Source organism: Mastigoproctus giganteus, chromosome 3, assembly GCF_048544385.1.
Source record: "Mastigoproctus giganteus isolate SK-2022 chromosome 3, ASM4854438v1, whole genome shotgun sequence".
Taxonomy (NCBI): domain Eukaryota; kingdom Metazoa; phylum Arthropoda; class Arachnida; order Uropygi; family Thelyphonidae; genus Mastigoproctus; species Mastigoproctus giganteus.
Window position 1 is genome coordinate 89,208,734 of NC_143577.1, and position 25,542 is coordinate 89,234,275.

The 25,542-nt window shown below is 36.6% G+C and overlaps 1 protein-coding gene across 1 annotated transcript in view; it reads right to left on the reverse strand.

Annotated features, from left to right (window-relative positions):
- Positions 1-914: 914 nt before the first annotated feature.
- Positions 915-25,542, reverse strand: part of LOC150088146 (tachykinin-like peptides receptor 86C) — a 114,927-nt gene continuing 90,299 nt past the window's right edge. Inside the window, exons 2-5 of the mRNA XM_090370043.1 lie at positions 22,828-23,043; positions 18,353-18,503; positions 6,516-6,712; positions 915-1,107 (exon numbers count right to left, since the gene is read on the reverse strand). Coding sequence (XP_090226169.1) covers positions 915-1,107; positions 6,516-6,712; positions 18,353-18,503; positions 22,828-23,043 — 757 coding nt within the window. The remainder of the gene's footprint in view (positions 1,108-6,515; positions 6,713-18,352; positions 18,504-22,827; positions 23,044-25,542) is intronic.

Below are 25,542 nucleotides of genomic sequence, written 5' to 3' on the forward strand. Positions count from 1 at the left end.
AATCAATTTTCGAGATTTAAAATATCAGTAGGAAAATTTTTTGGATTTTTCTTTCTCAATTTTACTGCTTAAATAAAACCTATCGCAAAAGGAATCAGATCAAAAGCTTGTTTAGTCCTTGAGTTATTCAAGTTCAAAGAACGCTCCGGACGAAGGGACATTAGCAAATTATTAGTTAATATGCAAGTCTTGCACTTTATATTTTTCTTGCTTAAATTAGTCGATCTTCGAGCGAGAGAGCATTATTCTCTATTTTTGTAACTTTTAATGCTGTGATCTTTTAAAACATACACTAAACTAAAGAAAACCATAGCATTTGTAACTGTAGTTTTATTTACGAGATACCGTTAACATTCCACAGAATAAACCTGAATTTAAAAAAAAAAATACAGAAGTTCAACTTTTTGTCTTGGCAAATAAACTATTTTTTCCCTTGTTTTTGTGGCAGTCTGTAAGGTTTTCATCGTATTAATGTCTAGAAAGCATCTTTAATCATCATTTCAAGTGGGATTTGCAGGTCACATATCTTTGGCACTGAATACATTTCACCTAGGATTCTAACATCCAAAGCCATTGTAGTTTTTCTGACTGTGTTCTCTCTTTCCATAACGTAACTAGACATTCTGTATAATAATTAAATACACACACACACCAAGTGTTAAGAACTACAGATAAACACTTTAACTAAGTCATGTTCATATTTGTTTGTATCTCGTCACGTAACGACTTGCTATTACAAGGTGCACCTTATAGCTCTGAATAAATAAATTCCACTGGAAACTATTGTTACACATATCCTTTCAGTAAAATATCTAGCCTGAATATGAGTAAGGCACCTGACACATTCAGAAAGAATTTAACTCCAGTTTGATGGCAAGCTGAACGCTATTAATGTTAAATATTAACTGGACTAACTACACAGCAGTCCCTTGCAGTGAGTTCTTAAACACATCTTTTCTGCTTTCCCCATGGACAAAAGAATTTTTTGTTTTATTAGATTCCCTGTTAAACTTTTGTAAAGGTGATGCTGTTATAATCTGATGACTGTGATCCAGAGCCTCTTTCTTCCAACGGCAACACAAAACGGACTGGAAGTATCTTCTGAACCTGTTAAAATAGAAAAAGAAAAAAACAAGTGAAATACAGAACTTCTGAATATAGAGCAAGTGGAGAGAAGATAGTATCTAGTGAAATATGCCACAGAGGGACAGCCTTGTAATAATTAATCGTATTTATTGGCTTTGTACACCAACATTTTTGTGAAGAAGTCAGTAAATATGCGTGTATGAAGTTGCATCTTTCTCCATAATATTTATTTCAAACTATGCTCAGCCCTATTTTAATATCGTTTTCTAAAACGTGTTATTTCATTAGAGGTTATGCTGTTTGTTTAGAATTTAAAAAAACTGAGGCTGTTGGACTTCAGAAAGTCTATATAACGCCTGGCAGGATACAGAAATAAGTGCAAGAAAATCACATAAAATATAGCATGCCGTATATGGAACTTTTAAAGGACGCCTTATACAAAAGAATCTGTTTAAACTGAAATCCTTGCCAGACCACCATACATGGAGATCTGTTTTTTTTATCCGCCTGTTTGGAAAAAATCTTTATAATATCCCCACACTGCCGACCGTCCATTCCATATCCAAAAGGTACTCGGAGATTTACATACCATAGTAGACAATGTTGTCCCGTCACAAAGGCAGCCTCATCCACCCGGCATGTTTATGTTCTCGCATGCAACTGCTTTTCTTAACAGCGGGGAGAACGCCTACACTCCATTTTCTGTCTACCTGCAAATCTAATCAGCGCACAAAACTGAACATTGCAGTCCCTTATCTGTACAGCTGGTTCAGAGTTACAAAGTGTTTGTAGGATCTTTCGCTATCTTCCCCCAGACGCCTACGATATCCAAGCAAGAGTACCCCTGAGTGCAGCACATATTTGACGATTTTTATGCTATAGAATAAGCTTTGAATCGCATAGAAACTTGCCACCACCAAAAATGCACAGTAGAACGTCAAATTTGGCTCCTCGGTGATCGTTGCAATTCCCAAGTTTTGAACACTTCTTTCCTTTTGAAGATTATTCAAATAACTAAGTGTTCAGGGGTAATTAGTTATTTTTATTAGATAATTCAGTACTTCTGATCCCTGTAATCTTAACAAAACGATAGTTGCCAGCATTGAGGTAAAATATTAACTCGTATTGATTGGTCTACTGGGATCTACTTGCCTAAAAAATAAAGGTCACGAGTTTAAACGCTGCCTTCGGTGCTGTTATTCAATATTTTAATATGAGGTATCAATAATGCGATAGGATTTTGCCCATCGAATTGCCTTATTAGAATTAGTAATGGCCACATGGTGCACGGAAGCCCATTGTTTTTATGCTGTACCAGCCAAAAAAATAATAATAATAAATAAATAAATAAATAAATAAAATAAAAATGAGAAGAAAAAAAAAACATTAATTAATAAGAGAAAAGGAAATAAACCTATGCATTTCCATCCTCCCGTAGGTAATTATCCAGCTGGTCTTTGAATTTCCCCAACTGTCAGCCTCTACCACCCATGTAGGTAACTTATTCCAGTAATTTATAACTCGCTGGCTAAAATAAAACTTCCTGCAATCCAGTCTAAACATCTCCCTCTCGTAACTTCAAAATTATGGCCCCTAGTTCTAGAATCATTTATAACCGTGAAAATTTCGTCCTTGTTCATTTTGTTTATGCTTCTCAGAGCCTTAAACACCTCAAGCAAGTCTCCTCTAAGGTGCCTAGTTTCCAAGCTCTGCAACCCACATATTCGAAGTCTTTCCTCATATGGACGCCCTTTTGCCGATCTCACCAGGCGAGTTTACCCGTCTTTGCACCCTTTCAGAAGCTCGATGTCTTTCTTTAGGTGCAGTCTCCATACTTGAACATAGCATTCCAAGTGTGGTCTAACAATAGCATTATATAATGGGATTATGACGTCCTTATCTCTAATTTATCAAACGATTGTTTGATAAATAATCGATAGGACATCATGGGCCTTATTTGTAACCAGTCTACAATGCTCGGAGAACTTCTTGTCTGACCGTATCATAATACCCAAGTCCCTTTCTTTCACTACCGGCTTTAGTTCAACTCCATTAAGTGTATACGTCATTTTGGGGTTACTGTTCCCCAGATTTTTTCTCCAGCAAACAGAAAATCGACTAGAAAATCCACGCAATTTGCAGACAGTATACACGGAGCAATGTGGCCTTATTCGCTGATGCTCCAAAAATCCTACAACAACAGGGGTATAGCATCATTTAGTTAATTACTAAGGAATACATAACTCAGTAGCAGACCAGTGCGAATGAGCTTCTTCAAGGAGCGAGGCAACGGTTCGATATTCAATAGCCATCACAAGCGGCAGGCTTGCTGTAGTGGTCTAATCCTCCACAGCAGCCCCAGTTTCTCCGACACGAACGCGCTGTCTCCCAGAGACGAGAGGTATTATGCTTCAAGGGTGATGGATCATAAATTGAAATTCAATTCTGGGCCTAAATGCTGCCCCTACCTCAACGTCGAGATAAATTTAATAGCTGGCTGATCAGTTCATATATGTCGCATACCACTACGAGATACCGCAGTAAATATGAGGTGATGGTATTCTCTTTAAAGTTATCACCAGCCAAAATGCTGCCCTCTTACAGTGATGCCTAGATCCCGATAGTGAAGAGCCAAAAAAACGTTATTTTCGATCAAAGTTCCATAAGAATATTTGAGGCGTTAGTAGCAAGAATGCGTAGCTTTAGATTATCTGCATACAAAGCATTCTGTATGTACAGTACACTCCCGCCTAAAAGTTTGGAATCAAAACGTATGACAAACAGCTTTAGCTAATTTTTTTGAAATTAGCTGTGACATAACGTTTATTAAAAAAAAAAACAGCACTATACAAAGTATCTTAAGACTTTTTATTAAGCATTAAAATTTTATAGCAAAATATATTGAAATGATTAATATTAAAAACAATACTGCTTTTTCATCAAAATATCCTCCTCTACGACATGTCATCACTGCCTTAGACAGACGTGAAAGTCTGGTGATTATTTTTATAATGTCTTGACTAGCGTTATTCCCAGCTATCAGCAAGGTTCCCCATCAATTTTGTGAAGGTGGGCAGACTTGACAGTCTAGATGATCCCATAAAAGCTTTATTGGGTTTACGTTAGGCGATTCGGGTGGCCACACCATAATTTTCAATATCCACTCCTGTGGCTTAGTTGCTAGAAATTCCGTGCACAGCTCAGAGCTATGCTTTGGGTCATTGTCTTGTTGTAATATCAGATTTCTTCCACATAGTGCAAGTGGGGAGGATATTGCATTATGGTCAAGAATATTTTTACAGCCTTCTTTTCTTAAAATTTCTTTAATTATGATGATGTCACACACTCCAGAAAAATAGAAGCAACCCAGATTATGATTGAGCTACCACCGTACTTGATGTAGGCACTGAACAGTGGGGAACCATTTTTTCATAAGTTGATCGTGTCACAAACTCTACGTTTGGATCCAAATTATCAAATTTGTATTAATCCGTGCACAGTGCGTTTTTCCACTCCTTAATTGTCCGATGTTGATGGCTCTTAGTCCGTTTCTTTCGATTTTCCGGTTTTAATAAAAGTTTTCGGACCGCTACAGAACCATGAAATCTTGCGCGTTTAAGACATTTTTACGGTGAATGGGACTTTCTCTGTTCCTATTCAATTCGGATTTCAGGTGCAATAAGTCATCGACTGCGTTTAGAAATCAGCATTATATCTTGTGCTTCCATTGTTAAGCGCGGTCCTCGTGATCGTGGTTTGTCCTTCGAACTGCCAATCTCATAGAATTGTAGTCCCTAAAAAATACCCAGTGTTTTGCCAGTACTTCTCATGAAATAACTTTCTTTATACAGTATTATAATAACACTTCTTTTGTCAACATTGAGTTCCTTACTCCTTGCCGTGTTTATTACGAAACACAACTTGCCAAACATCTTTTCTGAATAATTGATATTCGATTTTAGGGTTACAGCTCTTACTCCCAATTTGTATTATTGTTAAACGCTCTAGAATCATATATGGTCTTCTCTAATATTGAAACAATACTCCCACTTTATAGAATAATCTACAACATTCAGGAATATTTTACAATGTTCTGCTACATACAGGAGTCTTCTACACCTTTATGCAACATTCTCGAATATACTAAAAATGTCTTAAATATTATTGTTTTTTTATACATAATAGAAAATATTTTAATAAAAATTGGTAAACTAATTGGTCCTATATTAATAAAGACTTTTATCAATATAGGAAATATTAATTAAGAAAATGAAACGTGATTCCAAACTTATAGCGGGAGTGTAAATGGCTTGCATACAATGAAGACATATATCCAAACTGTAATTTATCCTGCGGTACTCTATGCAGCAGAAATTTCGGCGCCAGTATCCTCGACAGTAAAGATGAAATATATACTGAAGAATATATAGTGCCCACTTGACTTCTCAAGTGGGCCCTTCCAGAATGGCGGAACTGATCGAGTTGCCATGGTTATCAAATACCGTAAACAGCAGAAGGCGCACAACATCAACCAAGCTGCTAATTACAGTCATATCTTCAAATTTCTGGGATCTCTGTAGCCTACACACCCCTGCAAAATCCTTGAAATCAATGCCAAAGTTACGTAGATTTAGACTGAGCAAACAGATTCATACATGCGCAGTCATTACCAGTCATTCAAATATTGATATTATGTGGAGTTGATATGGAGATATTTGCAACTCAGTTTGCATATAGACACCGAATCGCAGAGCAAGTCTCCGCCATGCTCAGTTCTTAAACGGCTAAGAGCATTTGATGACACTCGTCAATGTGTGGACCGCCTTCCGATCCTGGTGATGCTATCCAATATATGAAAGTGCTCCATCAAAATAGTGCTTGTAGGTACTACACAGGTTGTAAAGATGTTATCCGTCAAACTGAGTGCCCCGTGATTCTCCAGTCCAATTGATGAACTGTCTAAGTGGGACCTGGCACATGCTGTGATGTAAGAAAACTAATAGTGATTCATAATGATTACAACGTTTGGTTTGCAATTCATATGAAAAATCTCTGCTATATTGTGAATGTGTAATTGGCGGCATTATGCTGAGCACTGTAATTATACGATGTAATTGATTTTTGTGTATATTTTTCTAATGCAATTTTAATGTAAATATTGCACCTTGAACTATAATTTACCTACCAGTTTTTTTTTTAGAAAACTGACTTTAAATTACACCCAACTTTCCATTTTCATAATGGTTAATATAACCTATTCATTTCCATGTTATTAAAGCTCTAATTGTATGTCGATGTTTACTCATTATTTGTCAAACTCCAAGCCTAGTAAGTTGTGATGGGAATTTATTGCCAACTGTAACTGAGATATAAACACCAATAAATACCCATTTTTTTATTTTCATAATTATAAAAAAGCATCTACATACCTGGCATTCATCCAATAATAGACAATAGGATTGTAAACAGAATTTGACATGGCCAACCAGTAGATGGCAAGATACACATGCTGAACGTAGTCTGTTTGTATCACATCCTGGTTATGGTACGTATAGAGAAAATAAATATGGTATGGCAGCCAGCAAATTGCAAACAAGATTACCATAACGGTCAACATCCTGGCAACCTGGAAATATTCAGAAATTAGGGCTGATACTAATCAGTTAGAGTATTTCGCACAAATTCAAGGAAATGTATTTGAAAAGTTGTTAGTGTGTACATGGAGGCACAAATTTAGACAAAACCTTTAAAATAAATTATGTTCAATTAACGATTTTAATGTTACTGAATTTCTCCTGAATTATTTGTAACACGGAATCGGGCTCGTAAAATTGGAAAGAATTTTACCAAGCGGATTCCATGTAATCGTCACAGTGCATACAGCTCTTGATCTAATGGAGTTGCAGAAATTTAAACTAACATCAAATCCTGTCAGAGAATGGAGGAATTCTTAGTCTTTTCAATTGGGGCTGCAGTAGTCGATCTCAGATGGAAGTAATAGGATTCTTGCTCGTGGCTTTATTTATTTTCTTTATATATAAAAGGAAAAGAAATGAAGAAAATAGGCAAAGGTAACTCAGCAAGTAAAATAGAATTGGAAGAAGAAAGAATATTGTCGTATAACTCAAAACCCTTATGTCTTCTTCAGTTGTCAACCACTTATCTTATTTTTCACTCCTTGTCTTTCTCCTTTCATATGAATTAAGGGTATTTGTTTGTCAACTACATGCCATCTACACAAATTATTCCTCCTTTTTATACACCTGCTTAATTCAGCTTCCATTAAATTTTAACCAAATTTTTCACTAAATTTCATTTTGTCCTTATCCTTGTCTTTACTTTTACTGGAATGTATTTTCTATCAGAAATAGAATACTTGCTAATAGTAGGATTGTAATACCACTCTTCATTTTACCTTTTTTCTCGCCTTTCTTACTTCTTTATTACATGATTATTTATCTTTAACTATAATTTATTAACATAATGTTGTCTTTTAATATTTGCTTTCTATTTGCTTATCCCACTTTACATGCAGTCCGAATGTTCATAACTCGTACAATTAATCTAGAATACATTTATTAAACACATGTTTAATGTGTTGTAAGGACCCGTCCTTACATTAATTAATAAAAATTGTTAAATATTATGAGAATTTAACTGTAATACGAATAGTGGTTTTCTGATAAAAACAACATGGGTTAAGAAGCTCTGGAATTCAAAAATACCTTCCAGTCACTCCCTGTTTAGTTGTAGTTTGTTTGTATGGAAATTCTTTGACGAGTCAGTAAAAGTAAATAACCGTGACAAATCCCCATTAAGACAGAGGCAGATGCACCATAGTAAGGGCCAAGAGCACTTAAGTTGGCTCTCTTAGAAATTTCACGGTGGAACGCTAGTAGAGGTGGGCGACGTCACCAGGTGTGCGCGCGTGAGGTCACGGGAAGAGCTGTGACGTTTCTCAGTTAACCTGAACTTCCGCCTCTCGTTCTAGATGGTTCCCGTATATTCTAGGCCACGGAAGTTGGGAAGAAGACCCGCCCACGGAAGATGAGAGGAGACAAATGAGAGCACAGGAAAAGGGATGCGCAGATCTCCTATTGGCCAGGAGGAAAGTGGAGGGAATTTTGAGAGGGAGATTAGGAAGAAGTTTTCGTGGCATTCAGGGAGAAGCTTTCGTGGCATTCTGGAAAAGTTTTCGTGGCATTCGGAAGAAGTTTTCGGGGGAGTCTGAAGAAGTTCACGGAGCGGTCTGGAGAATGAATTGAAGAAGTTGGAGAACGATACTAAGCAGAGCAGTAGTCTAATTTGGGTGATAGCTGCAGACCTGAGGTAGATGGAAGCAGTGATAGAAATTCTGCATATCCCGACAGCCCGTAGGAATGTTCACCTGTAAACATGGAAGCCGTAGTGAGGAAGAAGGAAGAATCACACCCTGAGAATTATATAGGCAAAGTCAGTCGAATGAGTGGTCGAACCATTGACCTACTCGAAAACCCCTCTATCCACGGAAGAAGAAATGCTGACCGGTTAAGAGTATGCGACACTGATTGATTCCAGCCGTGCAGTACCCGGTAGGGAAGCACCATAATCACCGAGGTCCCCAAATGAGCGCCCCCGCATTCCAGTACCTGAATGACCGATATGAAAGGAAGCCGAGCAGAGAGGGAAGTTCCAGGCCTAACACGTAAGTGCTAGAGAGTTTACCAACATAGGTGTACTTAATTTATTAAGGAGAGGACTTTAAGATAACTAGATATATATGGTTAAGGAGGGAGGTTTAAGTAATGAATATATGAATAAAAGTGTTAGGTATTTAAGACGGACGTAGCCTATAATTTGAAGTGAAGCTCCTCATATTAATACTTGCTGGAAGGAGAGGGTATAATAGATAACTAAGAATTGTTTAAAGTTGGGAAAGGTTTTTATAATATATATGAAATTAAAGGTTGAAATGTCAATTTATTATGAGTTGATTTGTGGGGAGTATTTCTGATTTAAGTAGGGGCTAATTAATAAGTGATATTATAAAGGTATAGAGGATTAACTGTTCAGAAGGGTAATGTTAAATTGAATTGATTAATAATTCCTGTTGACCTGATTGCAGAAAGGGTGTCTGATTGAATAAATGCAATTTTCTTACAAATTGAGACACGAACTCTGAAAGTTTTTGTGAGCCAGTTCATTGGCTGGTAGTTGGTTTATTATACAGACTGTTCAGAAGAAGAGTGGGAAGAATCTATGTAAAGTGTATGACACGACCTATTGAAGTCCCTGTAAAGAACATGAAGAGACACCATGTCATAATGAATAATAATGTGTATTAGAATAGGATATCAGATGATGAAACAATTGAGTTTGAACAAGATATTTACACATATAAAGGTTAATGAATTAACAAGTCACCAGCCAAATATAGTTTGACCAAATACTATTGCTAATTTCTGTATGCTATGTTAATAAACATTGTTTTATTTTACATTCAAGTGTTGGAGTCTGTCATTCCGAAACTCAGCCAATCCTGTGGAGAAATACTTAAAATAATTAAGGTCCCCTACGAGTCAGGTAATCTTCTGAGAACAAACAAGTCAGATGCTAAGTGGGAGGATTGGACTACGGGGATATACATTAATACAAAAGGAAAAGATACAAAAAAAATAACCCCATAAGTAATAAACGTTACCCCGCCCCCCACAGTGTTATTCAAGCTTTCTCAATTAGAATAGGTTTTAAAACTATATACAGTTCCAACTTATTTGAAGATTTTGGCAGAACTATTCGTTGTGGTTTTACCAGTTTCTGGTTAATTAGCCTACTTATATTTTTACTTGTCAAATTTCTGAACACTACAACTCTTAATAAAATAGAAAAGAAATATTACCTAATCAAGTAGAGCATTTCAATTGTTTTTACAGCTTCTCATTTTACAAATTAGCAGTGATTCTCACGGAATCAAAACAAATAAGTCTGTTTGTTTTCTGCCGTAATGCACCAGCCTGGTGCTTTTTAAAGAGTTGGTTCAGTGCTTATTTTGTGCGGTACTCAAGTTTATGGGCGACGTTCTGTTATCTGTTGCGACTGGTTCCTATTCCATTGCCAATCAATGCTTCGGGAACGGATGCATCTAGTTATCCGTTATTAACACTTGATAAACGCTATAAAAATATGCGCTCACTGGATCAGTAAGGTTCCCATCTCTCTTCCTTAGAGTCAGACTTAACACTTCCATCTCTTATGGAGATAACTTCTGCGTTCACGACAGATTAAATTTTCGGGTCTGTAGCAGATTCAGAAATTTTGACTTCATCTGAAACCAATCATACTAAAATGAGAAGGCTGTTATTTCGGCAATACAATTTCTCCATTCGGTTAATAAAACGCCATATACCTGTGTAATTCTGATATAATACTGCCTTTTAACTATTTCTAGACCAACCAGTGCCGCCAAAATCATTAGCTTGGACAGTTTGAAATAGTAGTTCGATTTCTGATAAATAGTGACAATTGACCACTCCTTAAAAAAGTATCAGTCTTAGAAATTACATGCAGATGACAACACAAATAACGGACGACCAATCTAACCTAGAAATAAAATGAAAAATTGATCGCCGTCAGCAGTCTGCATCTCGAAAACAGTCAGTGTGGGAGCACAGTTGGTAGAATTGCAGCCTCCCCACAATGGATGGAAAAGACTGAGATTGATTAAGTAAAGTCGACGAATATAGGAAACTTTTATGGACCTATTTCACAACGTGGCTGAGTTGGTCGGTCTCAGGCGACAATACCATTGTTTTTTTTCTCCTGGAAACTCGGGTTTTTCGTCCTGCAAACAGAAAATCGACTACAGAACACACGCGAATGGATAAAAATAACGGAACTGCAGCAAATGGTGGAGCAGCTTTACTACTAGACTCCAGTGTTCCGTTTAAACCTATTTCGCTAACGACTTCCTTAGAGGTAGTTGCCGCATACGAGTTATTAGGAGTTGCACTATAAATGACCTTGAAAACGTTTATACAGTTAGCGATCCCCTTCCTCATTTTAATAAACATCATGCACTATGGGGATCACTTCACACAGATAAATATGGGCAATCAATTGACTCTCTGCTTGACAGGCATAAACTTTCATTGCTAAATACTGGCTGTCATATTTGTATGAACTTCTCTGAGATTAACCTCAGCAAATGTCTTATCTATCTGCTCGCCCATGCTATTTCCAAGAATTAAGTGGTCGGCATTAGGTAATCCACGTAATAGTGACCACTTCCTAATAATTGGTAAATTACAACAGGTATTGCAGACTAAAACACGACAAAAACGGAAACTGGGCAACGTTTCTTCCTGCATATCAGTACATGACCAAATTTTCTGCCATTATCTGATCTGTGATGACAAATGGTAAATTTACCTTTGCGACATATTGGAAGAAAAATACTATTATTTTTCTTCTAAGATGTAGCTAAAATCCGAAGCCTTTCCTCTCGTCCCACCCAGACATATATTTTTGATCCACAGCGGTCATTAACTACAGAAACAAGCCTCATGAAATCAGATTAGAGAAACTAATGACAAGTTGGAATATTCGGCACAATAACATATTTAAAATTTCAGAAGATGTAGACCTTCCATGGAAAATGTATATATCCTTTTTATGATAATTACTTGAAAATCTTCTCTTGAAAAGCTCGATATTAGACAACTATCCAGAGCAGTCATCGGCAAACTAAAATTTTAAATTATATATGGACGGCTCAAAAACGCAAACATCTGTAGGTACTGCTGTGGTCCTTCCCATCACCACCACTATGTTCTCTGTATCCCTTCTGTCTGAGCTGAGTGCAGTGTTTACATTGCCGAACTGTATGCAATAATAATGGCTTGGGAAAATATTAGCAGACTGTTTTTACTATAAGCCATAATATATATCAACTCTGTAAACACTGTTACTGCTATACAAAATCCATCTTACCCTTCTAGAAACATAAAACCCAGTTGGTTCACTTTAAAGAAAACAATGTGACAGTTTATTTTTACTGAAACTCCTGGGAATGAATTTGCAGACCGGATAGCAAAGCAAATGGCTAACACAGCTGAAACTGTCTTTCAGGTCCTTTCCATTCATATTGAACTCATAATACAGCAAGAGCGAAATAAACAATGGAATAAAATATGGCAGAACCGAATAAATAATAAACTCCCTACAACTAAAGCCTAGAATTCAGACATGGAATTCCAGCTTCCCAAAAGCCCAACATGAAGAGGACGTCCTTCCTCGGGTGCGCATTAGACCTATTCTTTCAACATGTATCTTCCTACGTGCAGGAAGTTTGTTCATTCTGTAAGTTACCGCTCAAAGTAAAGTATATCATATTAGAAAATGTAGGACTTGAAAATATCTATGAAATACTTATTTTATCCATAGCTGCCCTTATGCCGTTAAATCTTCATCTAAACAACATCATCATCTAAACATTACCCTAAAAATAACCTTACAATCCTCCGATCTGGTTTCTTCGACGCTGGGGTTTTCTGACACCTTAAAATATTTGAAAAAGCATTGACTTCATAACGCTAATCAAGTAATAGAAGAGTAAAAAATCTCGCTAGGCACTCAAAGATTTGTTTTCAGAATGAAAATTCTTATAAAATATGGAAATCATTTTAAATACGACTGATTTAAGAGGGCTTAATTTGAATTCTAAACATCTTTTTTTTTTTCGTTTACTTCTGCGTACATGTCATGCATTTACTTGTAGCATGATATTACTAAGTAATGACCGTTTTTTTTGTCCATATTTATTTTATCAACGAAAGGGAAGTCTGTTGTGCAGTTTAATGAACTCGAACTGCTGTTCCTACAGAAATAACCAAATGAATTTCTTGATCTGTTAACATAGAATGAAATGGTTCGGCATGTAAAAATAGAAGTAGTGCTCCTATTATATTAATAGTTTTCAGTTCAGGTTTACGTGTGACTTGCCAGAATGGCATTAAAGAAAGGCAAAAATCTTACACAATCATCCAGACTTATTCAGGAAATAGTAACCACAAGCATGAACTGATTTATGAGATATATTAAGTACATATATTGTATTTCTATTAAAATCAGAATACTTTATCTCAGTGTTATATTTCTGCACAGACCAGCTATTAGGTTAAAGTGTAATCTTAACTGAAAGCCAGTGATTCTTATTCTAATTCAGACTTGTTACTCATATTGGTCTAACTGGGCATCAGATGTTTAATGAATTTTATTCGTTAAACATTTTATTCGAGATAGCTCACATTGGCTGTGTTTAATCTGAAACTTTTATCTAATCAAAAATAACTACCTTAGATACTTAAATGAGAAATTTTAGACGTTTTAAAAATCAAAAGGTATGGGATTGCTTTATATACCTGTCATGTCATGTTCATACATAGAAAAAATTGTATTAATATCCTAAATAATATATTAAATATTGTTGCGAAAAATCCTATTGTTCTCAGTTATTTATAGAGTAAGTATAATGTACTTTGCATAGATTATTGTATATCTAGCTACTACTAACTTTTATTGTACAGTATTTTGTAACAGGTGACAGTTTCTCATCATTTATAATCAAATATATTAATATAAATATTCCATTCATTTATTATACAGAAATGTTTTAAATCAAATAGTTTTGCATACTTTTACCCATTTCATTATGTTAGAATATATATCGGCACAGCTATGCACTGAAAGCGTATTTTCTAATACCCACCCGCATACCGGTCAGTACATTTTTGACTTCCAGAAGCCCAAAATTTGGGGCCGACTTATACTAAAGTATTCATGGTATTTGCATGTATAAACTTTGTTCTGTTTATTCCCCCTGTAGAGGTAGCTTTACAGGATGACAAAACCATAACGCCGTGAAGCTTCCTTTACAGGATCACTAATGCTTTTGCGGTATTCAGAATAAGCACCAGTCAGATAAGGCGGCAAGTACTAGGTGTCATGTCTGACAGTTGTATGTATTCATGGTTGGCTTGTCTGCTTTGCAGGATAAAAAACCTGAGTTTCCTGGAAAAATATGCAACGCTTATTCGAGGAAAACTAAAGTCGGACATGGTGTGAAAATACGTCCATAAAAGGTCCTCCTAGAAGGGAATTATTTCTCAACTTTAGCCAGCGACTGTTGTAGTAATGACATTTATTATAAGAAACTGAATTTCTTCAGGATATGTAGCTTTTTATGAAAACCTTTAAAAATCATGCTAGAAGTAGCCTTTAAAATTCATGCTGAAAGTGGCATTATTCATATAAGTTAATGCTAGAGTAATGGATATGAAAATTAATGAAGTAATGTGAAGCCTGATGTATCCGCCTAGTGAGCATGAGAATCCAGTAGCACACGTATTTTAGATGATCGTCATTAGAGCCACATGACTGCTAAATACGGTTAATGATTGTATTTATTGTCACAAACAGAATATTGATTTTTTTTTATTTCCCAAAATGGAAAATTTATTTTATATCTGTGACGGCGTAGGTTTTTTTTTTTTTTCTGAAACGCATTTTTTTCTAATCTGCGTAAAATGTGTGCGATTCCAATGTTATGAGGGCACTGCTTGGCTTCATTTACAAGGAAAGTGCTAGTACTTCAAAATTTACCTCAGGGTGGGAAAGCTATCACTCATACCAACCGTATATGACAAAACGTTTATTAAAATAAAATAAAAATAAAACAGGATAAAATTTGACGTAAAATGAAAATACGCTGACAACTGTGGAGTTAAAAGTGATAAAATATAGTTAAAATTGAAATATTACAAATTAAAAGTGATAAAACGACACCTAGCTTACAAAGGCGACGGCTTCCTTTATTAACAGTGGAATTTCACTGTTCACGGTACATCCTAAATAATATCAGCAAGATCACAGCTTAGGGCACATGTTACTGTAGGAGAATGGGAATTATCCTCCACAAGTGCATGGAGACCGAAAATTGTTCGGGAGCGTTCCAGGCGAAACCGTTCGTCCCGTCCAAGAATTACGGTTTCAAAGAGGGGGTGAATACGGACTCCTCTATCTCTGTTGATGGTATTATGTTCCAAAGAACAAATCCGCATGTTCTCGGCCATTTCCAGTCTCCATGCACTTATGGAGGATATTTCCAATGATTCTCGCCCAATATTCGAACGATCAACGGTGACAATACTGCCTGGAGAAATTTGATATACTGATAATTCAGTGGTGATTCTAAAATGCAGTGGGGGATGTCACACGAGAGAGCCACTTGCAGGCGCAGGAAAAGAGACAGCAGAAGACATTAATAACGCTCGTTGTCTAGAAAAACCTTTGTCAGAAAACATATTTGGATTGTGGAAATTCAGCTTCGTAACCAGAAGAGAAGAGATTGCAGGAGGCAGCCAGCGGACGACGAAGGTCTTGATAGTAGAGGCAGTGATACAGGACATATTCTATCTTCAAGTTGTCCACAGAGACAAAATGAAATATCAGAAATGTTGAAAGAAGCACGCTTGGTCCACATGGAGTCATATCCAGAGAGAATAAAAAGAGTATAGAGATTAGGTGGAAACAATTTTTGCACGGAACGCTGCAAAACAAAAGTAACGCGAGGAATGAATTTAGAGGTAACAGGCCCGCGATCTTGCCATTGTTGAAGTAGTAGGTCCCAGAGCTTTTTTCTTGGTCTTTATATTATTCCGTAGATCCATGGTAATGCCAGAATAACTAACTGAAATTCCATGGCAGGTACAGAAGCAAAGTTCCATATAATCAAGGTAGAAGTTAAGAGGCATAAATCGAATAACCACCTGCAAAGCAGCATAGCGCGATGGCTTTACCCAGTCCACCTTCAGGCCATTTGTATTACTACTGGGGCATTCCAAAGATTTTCTATCCAGAGTATGTATGCCGGATCAACCGAACCATTCTTGTTTCTTCGACGAAAACAATTGTTATTACAGTTCACCTTTAAACTAAAATCTATGTTAGACCACCCACCATTCGTTTTCAGTTACACGGGAAAAACTCTATAACAGTCGCAAGACCGCAACCGTCCATTTGGTACTCATATCCAAGATTTACTGAGAGAATTAAGGCTGCTTGACTTAATGAAAATTCTCTTCGTAGCAAATTGGGATTAATTAACATTTTATAATTATGTTGTGCACCTTTGCAATGAGTTTCCCAGTATATCTGATGTGATACCGAAAGAAGGCATTTTCGTTAAGCCATAGATAAGAAAGTCAACTTCAGACAAGCAATTAGAAAGAACGGTGATCAAATTTGTAGAAGTATAGATTGGCTGCAAAATCATAATTCACAACTTTTTAGAGAACAAGAACTTTTTTCTTTGATATAATGATGATATTAAGGAGATCAGTATGTGTGGCGGTCAACACAATAGCTTATTACCGTTGGTCTTTGAAAAAAGGATACGTATAGCGTAATGTACAATTTAAAAACCATAAAACGTTGAGACCAAAAGACTTAGAATTTATTCCATGAAAAATTCACTTTAACTGAGTTTTTTTTTTTTTCATTCATTTAAAAAAAAAAAGTGTCCTCCCGCAGATAAAGCAGGCAGTTAAAAATACACTCAAGCCTGTGTCTTTATCTGTCTTAGTTCCTCATATGGACTGAACCCATTATACAACAGGCGTGTATTGACCAATGAGCATTGATATCAGAATTATGGTAACAACAAATCCATAAGCTTTCATGAAGAAAATGCCATTGCACTGGAAATCAAGTTCACGGTTAAACAGACGAGAAGAGGTTGTCCTTACAGGGACATGCATTGGGCATACTCACCCATCTTCTTGTTGACAGGTGAGGATCGTTCTCATTGTCCCGTTCTACTAACAGTGAACCATATCTTCATTGACTGCCCTCCCCAATCAAGCTGCTCAGCCGGAAAATTTTAGATCTCTTCTAATCCAGTATAAATTCATTAGAGTTGAATCATTCTCAGTGCTGAACCAAATTTATCCGACGTATTTAGTTTTCTGAAGTAGATTCATTTATACAAACATTTCTAACACGTGAGAAGGAAAAATTATTTCATATACGTAATTACTGTGACAGGCCCAATTTGGCTTTAGTTGTATTGTGCTAGAAAATCCCCATTAATACTAACCAACCGTCCTTCTCACACCGGGAAAGGCCCAGGTTCTGATCCTGGCACTAACAAATGACACGAAGAAGTTTTATGGTCATGACAATGCACAATTTGTAATTTAGTACTCGTAAGGGTGTTCTAAAATAGAAATTGGAAGAAACTAAGAGACTGATGCTTCCATTTTATGTATAATACGTTTTTTTTTTATCGTTTTTAGCAAAATCAATATTTTTCATGATTTTCTTTTTTTTTTTTTTTTTTTTCGAAAATAAAAGTTCTAAACCACCCAGTTTGTTTTAAAGATTTTAATATTATTTTTAAAAAAAGAAAAAAGCTACATAAAATAAGCATTGCAATCTGTAAAGAAAAATTAAATATTGGCTTTGTTCAAGGTAAATTTTAAAAAATCCAAATCCTTTCCACAGATTAAAAATAAAATAGGTCATCTGTTGGTGCCTCTCAACCACTTTTTTATACAAATAGGGACGTCACCACTGCCGGGTTAAGTTGGTCTTAGGGGAAAGTTGCATAGTTCCCATCTCTGGAAAACTCGCGTGTTTCGTTCAGCAAACGAACCAATTGACCACAGATCACAGGCATAATATAAAAAGTACATTGTGGTCCAAGTCGCCGAGCCGTCTAATAAAGCCCTAAAACAACATCCATATAAAAAATTATTACTCAAAAATGAATAAGAGGGTTACCTCTAATTTCTTGTAAATCGCCCCAATGTCGACACTCTCTGTTATACAATGAATTTAGTAAAATTATTTAAATGGTATCATTACTTTTTATTATGCATCTAAGTAATGTTAATTACCTAAATGTAGATTATTTATTAAACTTAAAATTTATATAATTTTTAAAAACTTGCTTCTCTTTTTCACAATTTGCGAAAAATTACTATGTGAATGTCAAATTTGAAATAAATATAGCTAACTTAACGATGATGGCATATCAAAGGAGAAAACCTAGTGTACAGGTTTTAATTTTCAGGAGTATGCTATTTTATTTTTCCCCATTAGATACATAATTAAATTCGTTCATATTAATAAATTAAACAGACTCCGCAATGATCAATATCATGTCCCATATGAATTCTAGTGTTTTAATGTCATTGAACTTTGGGATTGGGAATTATATTTTTCTTACCTTTTGTTTGGATTTCACTGCCATTTTCTGCCTGTCCGTGTCTTCTCCTATTCCTTTACTTTTCCACAGTACCACGCCCATCCACGGGTAAGTGACTCCCATGAAGAGTAATGGAAACACATATGTAGTGATAAGAAACATTATGTTATATCTGCAATAAAGTTTTATAGCAGTCTAAGTACGATATTCTTAAATTATTTATTAAAATGTAAAAATCACCTTTGATTTTAATAAGAAAAAGTTACAGGTACTAGAATTTTGGAAGGAAAAACATGGATATCAAGGGTTTGTTAATTTGATGCACGTAACCCCCACAGTGTTAAAAGTCCAGATAAACGAGTAACGAAGTTTCGATGATGCAACAGTTCCAGTTGACAACAACTGAAAACTCTGTTATATGTGGCATAAGGTCTTAGAAATAAATATAAATACGAGCTCGTACTGTTTTGTTTCAGTGACTTCATAAATGATGTAGAAGCGTCATGGACCACAGAGATAGTTTACATTTAAGTGAACAGTTACATTCTTTTTTGTTTTTATTTATTAAAGAATGCAGCCCCAGTAAATTTTCCGGACAACCTCATGTATTGCAGTACTGTACAAGTAATTTCTGGCATAACATGTATTACCACTACTTGGTCATCATTCCTGGCACATGGGAACGGCAAGCTATCGTCTGCCAGAATAAGGATATCAAATGTAGCATCAGTCGTCTGCCACCATACTGATAACATCATACACAGCATCAATATAATTCCCCAATTTCGAGGCTATGCCAATTCATTGGTTCATATTCCAATGAAACAGCTATTTCGTTCTAAAGCTGATCATAAGTCTGATGGTTTTGATTAGAGGATGTCTTTCTCACGAGGAAATATTCATCTCATCACAGAAAGTCGACTTTGCATTCACTACATAAAATCAGTCAAGATAGGTCGAGGACATTTTAACCACAACAACATATGCAGCTGATGTACCCATCACATAGCAATTTTGAAACCGTAATCAAGAATAGCACTTCTCAGGAAATGGAATGCAATCCATATACAAATCTATGCAGTAATGGAATGAACAGGAGATGCAGCATCCTTTCATTAACTACTAAGGAATACGCAGCTCGGTAGCAGACGAACAGTCCGAATCATCTCCAGGAAGCAAAGCAACAATTCACTATTCAATCGTCGCCATCACAAGCGGCAGGTTCGCTTTAGTAGTCTAATCCTCCACGTGAGCTCCCAGTTTCTCCAACACACTAACCCAGCCACCCAGAGACGACAGGTGTACTTCTAGGGTGATAAATCGCAAATTCAAACTCAAGTCTGGTCCCTAAGTTCTGCCCCTTCTTCAACATCGATATCAATTTCATAATTGTCTTATCAGTTCATGTAGATCGCATATAGCTGTACGAGATGTACCCCAGTCGCAGGCAAGAAAGCCATAATTCTATAAATACGCAGAATTAAATTTCTATAAGCCCATCGTTGTAGCATCCTTAATCTCGACAAAATAAGGCCGACAAGTCAGGGGCCTGCTCATTAGTTAAGGGAACCACTACTGCATTCATTCATCTGGATATTGTTCAGAATAATTGCGTTCAGAAATTTCATCTTTGATCACAATATATTTAAAGAACTCCGTTTTCAGGCTCAATCATCAGAATCACCAGGAACGAATGGTGCCTGTTCAAGCGGTCGCTTCAGCTGTACTATAAAGCCGTCTTCCTTCCGATCGTGACGTATTCTGCAGGTGCTTGATTCCACCGAGCTAGATTGGTAAACATGATAGGCAAATTAGGCCCTATACAACGGACAATACTTCTGGCATACCCATAGGGTATGCAGGACAGTATCCACTGCTGCTATCCAAGTATTAGCTGGGACCCTTCCACTGGACCTGTATGTAACCTTCCGTGGCCTGACCTTTAGAATCAACAAGAAAATTCCGACCAAGATCTTGGACATTCAGCTGATCTTGGTTACTGACCCTAAGGCAGAGAAAACACGCTGTTATATTGAGATGATAAACATCTGGCAGACAAGATGGTACACTTCCGCCAAAGGAGCAGTTACAAGGAGATTCTTGCCGGATGCGGCTTTCCCCTCCTCTAAATCAGCCCAGAAGTGGCTCTGTTTAACTCTTGAGACATCATTCCTAGTCACTGGGCATGGCTCATTGAACGAGAAGCTCTTCCAACTAGGCCTAATACCCATAGACGTTTGCTATTGCGAGGTCAAGGAGAATTGGTTCCACCTTCTATTCGAGTGCGTTCTCTACGAGGACCTGAGGCAAGACCTAGCAAATACCATCCCTCTCACTGCAAACCAACTGGACATTTTGTTACAGACAACCACAGAACTTTGCTGCCTTCCAGAACTTCTCAACGCCAAGTATTCACGTGCAGGAAAGCCTCCTACAGAATAACGCAGGCTACGAATGGGGATCCCCAGACAGCAGCTTAAAATTTTTTTTACTAATCTAAAATTTAATTATCTTGATTTATTTTATTAATTATTTTTATTTATTATTTATTTTATTTTATTATATATTTTTTAAAATTTATTTTGTTTATTATTATTTTTTATTATTTTTTCTAATTTTCTATTCGCGCTCTGCACTACATTGTTTTTTTTCCCTCATTCCTCACCCCCCCCCCCCCCGCTTTCCACTAGTGTAGCTTCTCTCTCTCTTTTTTTTTTTTTTTTTTTTTTTTTTTTTTTTAATTACACCACGGAATTTTTTTCTCTCTTCCTTTGGAATGGACCCCCAGAGGAACCTGGCCCACCCACCTTTTGACGACATCAGGTGAGTCAGAGTCTCTTTTGAGACGGTACGTGTTTTATTGGGACTGGCCCAACTTCCCGTGGTGTGGACGAGTACCCAGAATCATCTGTCCAGGTGACTGATGCTTCTGGGTAGACAAGAGGCCAGAACAGAACACACACATAATACACACAAACCTACGTCACACACATATCCTGGCCCATTTGTAGTGATACTGTTCTTCACAGAGATACGAGGCGGAGTTGAACAGACGTTCTAGGAGCCACCCTTTACAAAAACACATGTCCATGCAGGTTGAATTTCGATTCGTCAGAAAAGATGACGGTGTCCCATTGCTCTTTTGTCCATGAAACATGTGTTTTAGCCGAAGCAAGTCGTTTCTTCCTCGTTTGTTGGTCAACAAAGGCTTCTTCTTGGGCCGATAGGTATGCAGGGCACATTCTGAAAGCCGTCTTTGGACAGTTCGTGCACTTGTTTCAACACCAGAGGCCATCTCAAAATCAGTTTTAGATCAGGAGCACTAGCATGGCGATTACGAAGGCATAGCCATTTCAAATATCGATCTTGGGAAGGCGTAGTGACTCTCTTTCGGCTTGATCCAGGTCTCCTCTTCACATCACCGGTGTCACACTTTAATTTCATCACTCGGGATACTGTTGACTGGTGGAAGCCTATTTTATCAGCGATAGCACGAGTAGAAAGGCCGACCGGGTGGGTAAAGTGCCTGCCTGGTAACCCAAAGGTCGCGGGTCTGAATCCCGCCTCGGGCTTTGATCAAAGTACTGCAAAAACCTTGGGAGGTGCATTATGGCCACAGAAGCCGATGCGCCAACAACTACCCCAAAAAAAAAAAAAAAAAAAAACGAGTAGAAAGCCCTTTCTGAGACAGGGTTTCTTTTATTTTTTTTCCTTGTGTCAACTGAACACATGGAGCCATGCTTACACCTCCGCAAAACAAGATATTAATGGGCGTGTATACCCTTCCAACGCCGTATTTATAGAAACGGCTGATGCAATACCTTGCAATTACTGTCCGATGCAATAGTGTTATCTGACGCAATACCTCTGCTTTACGACAAATAAAATGACTGTAATCAAACAATATCTTATAAACTTTCACTACAAATGTTACTTTTTTAAGGTGACGCAGTTTTTTTGTCCACTACTATATGCTTGCATTGATCTTGAGATACCACAAAAACATCGTTAGCTCCATATCATCACAGACTACACTGTAATTAAAATTTATATCAGCGGATATTATATGCTCTAATTAGCAGATAAATACTTTAATATACGAGTACATGAACGTTATACGTACGTTCACATCGTAGGAAGCTCACTGAGAAAAACTTATTTATAGGTAAGCGCACATGAAGGAAACAGATATTTTTAGTCATAAGTCTAGATTATCTATCGGTGTGGCAGCAGCAAATATGGAAAGAGCACAATTGTTATCACTCGAACTTTCGTGCGAGCAAATTTGTAGCCAAATTACATGAGCGTTCGTGCCTTGTATACGTTCAGTGTGGTGTGTGAGGAATAATTATTTAAAATATGTAAAATGTAAGTTTTTAATACAAAATGCGTTATTCTTAGTTCTTTCTATTAAAATATTAAAAATATGCCATAAAAAGTGAAGTTTTTTTTTAATTAATTGTATGTAAAATGCTACTAGTAACTTCTTATCTTACATATAATCGGATAAGGATTCTCCAGGACGTCCATCTGGCCACAGCAAAAAACATAAAGTCCTTTCACTTCCATCAGGATAGGCGTATGTAGCTGTAGTGGAATATAGTAAGGTAGGCAGAGAGAACAACGTAGCACAAATCCATATTATAACTATCACCCAAGCAGTTCCACGTCTCGATAACCTCGGTGACAGAGGTCGTACAATGGCAACATACCTAAAAGTAGAAAAAATACACCGAAAAATTCTGTTTATTAATTCTTTAAATAACTATCTAAATAATAAGTTCATTTGATAACTCATTTTCATTGCCTAATCTATGTACTGTGTATACTCTTCCAACGACCCACCCAGACACACAAAATCGTAAAGTAAAATATATAAATACACACACACACACAGTTATCTGCCTGTGATATCAAGAACACCGCCCCGTGTGGCAAGCGCTCTGTGACCAAGCGATTTCTGTGTTCCAAAAAGCGTTATCTCCAAAGAGCCTTTGAATAGATTATATTTCGTTCAAACTACCGTTTTCTATATTTATAAATTAGTGTAGCATTTTTGCACTACAAGAAGTAGGCAAAGGACCACAAAGGAAAGTCACATTTCAGTTTCTTTTCTAACAGTACAGACTGAATAACTTAGCACGTTCGTCACTTGGTGGCAATGCTCATGCCTCCCCGTGGCGGGGCTGGAAACCTGGGTGGTAAAGCCCCAGGGCCAAAAGGAGCAAAACATGTATTGTGACAATTTTACACTGATTAAGACTGCAAATCCGAATTATATGGATTTGCATCAACAATATCTTTGATGATATTGTTGATTTGCAATAATACAAAAATGTCTTGAGAGTGTAGCTGGTTCTCCGAAAATGGTGGGACGACTGAAATCTGGCGACCTGTTTGTAGAGATCACCAGCTCTAAACACTTGAGTCTCTACTCAAACTCACCTCATTCGGTGGAGTTCCGATTAAGGTGTCTCCACATGCCACACTTATACATCTAAAGGTGTAATTTCAGAATGGGATCTAATGAATGTCTCAGAGGAAGAAATTGTTCAGGAACTGCAGGATCAGAAAGTCACACCGGCCAAAAGAATTATGATGAAAAAAAGATGGCCTCATTTTCACTCGTCATACTAACACCAGACTAAATGTACATATATGTATTTATTTAAAGACACCGATTTATAATGAAATATTCAGATTTCAAGGAATGAAAGTGATTAAACAGATTCGAAAGGTTATTTTTACTGGAAAGCTAGAAAGCTAGCATTCCCGGCGACACGAGAAATGCGATACGTATACCGATTGGTGGAATCTCATTAATTTTTCTCCTTGAGAATCGATAAACAAGAAGGAAAACAATTTATTTTAATGGTTTTTACTTTTATGATACAAGATATTTGATACATGACGTCATTAGAATTTATCGATTCCAAATAACATTTTTCTAGTTTTTATACCGACTTTAAAGAAATAAGAGCCACATTAGGTCAGAAAGTTATACTTCCTTACTTGAAAAAAAAAAACGTAGTAATGGGTACAGCAGTACTGCAAGTTAAAGTAAAGTATATATCACTTCATTCGTCTCTCCGACGACTTTTACAGGGCATTAATGCAATATAACCAGTGGATTTTCGCAGAGTAATCGTTGTTTTTGAGTATTAACTTTATATCCAAAAGTATTTCGCAAAGTTACATTTATGTTTATTGGAAAAGAGAAAACGAAGACGAGAAATCGTTACCTTGGTATTATTAAAAGATTCTTTTGTCCATTTAAATATGCGTACGTTCTCTGATAAGTATTGTTATTCGCTGAACAAGAAATACCGAATTTAGGGACTAGAAACTATGCTACCCGTGCCTGAGACCGACTAACTCGACTGAACTTTGTATCTTGACTAAATCAGCGTGGTGTGGCCATTATCCCCAATATACTTCAAAAACAGAATTGTGTCCGTTCGTTGTAATTTCTTCGAATTCTTTCTTCATCGCATCGTATACCATTGTGGGGATTAACAAAGACTTTGAAAAGTGTTTGCTCTTCTACCACTAGATCTGTCTACGTGATTCGCTTGGCCTCCAATTTATCTAAAACTTTGTTCCACTCAAGTACTGATTCCCCATTTCTATTTTTCACTATTTGAATTTGAAAATTTTTCCCACCAGTACGCTAATATTTCCCAACAAAAGCAAGAAGAAGTGAAATTTTTTTGTCAAGAGTTTATACAAGATTTGCAAATATCATATATCGGTTTTGATTGGTTCAGACACCGCGATTAATTTTGGGTATATTCTTTCTTGTAATCGCAACTGATTACCTTGACATTTTAGAGAATTTTTTATTGAAGGTTCCAACAATATCTTGTAAAGTTATCATGGTATTCGACACCTGTAAATTTTCTCCTAAGTACAATTTCTTCTTTTCATTAACAGCATACCTTTAACCTTCCTTTATGTGACACGAATTTCCTATTCTGCGACCGTCTTTTCGCCAAAAGGTGCGTCCAAGTGGACGCCTTCCTTCATTTCTCATTTTTATAAAAGAAATCTCATAAAAATGATTGACTGTATTGAAATTAAAGTTACTATTGTGAATGCACGTTTTGTGATATAGATCTGACTTGCAATGTTGTTTAACGTTGAATAAATACCTTAAAAAAAGTAAACAGAAAACCACTAGTATTCAATAAAACTTGAATATGCCACATCTC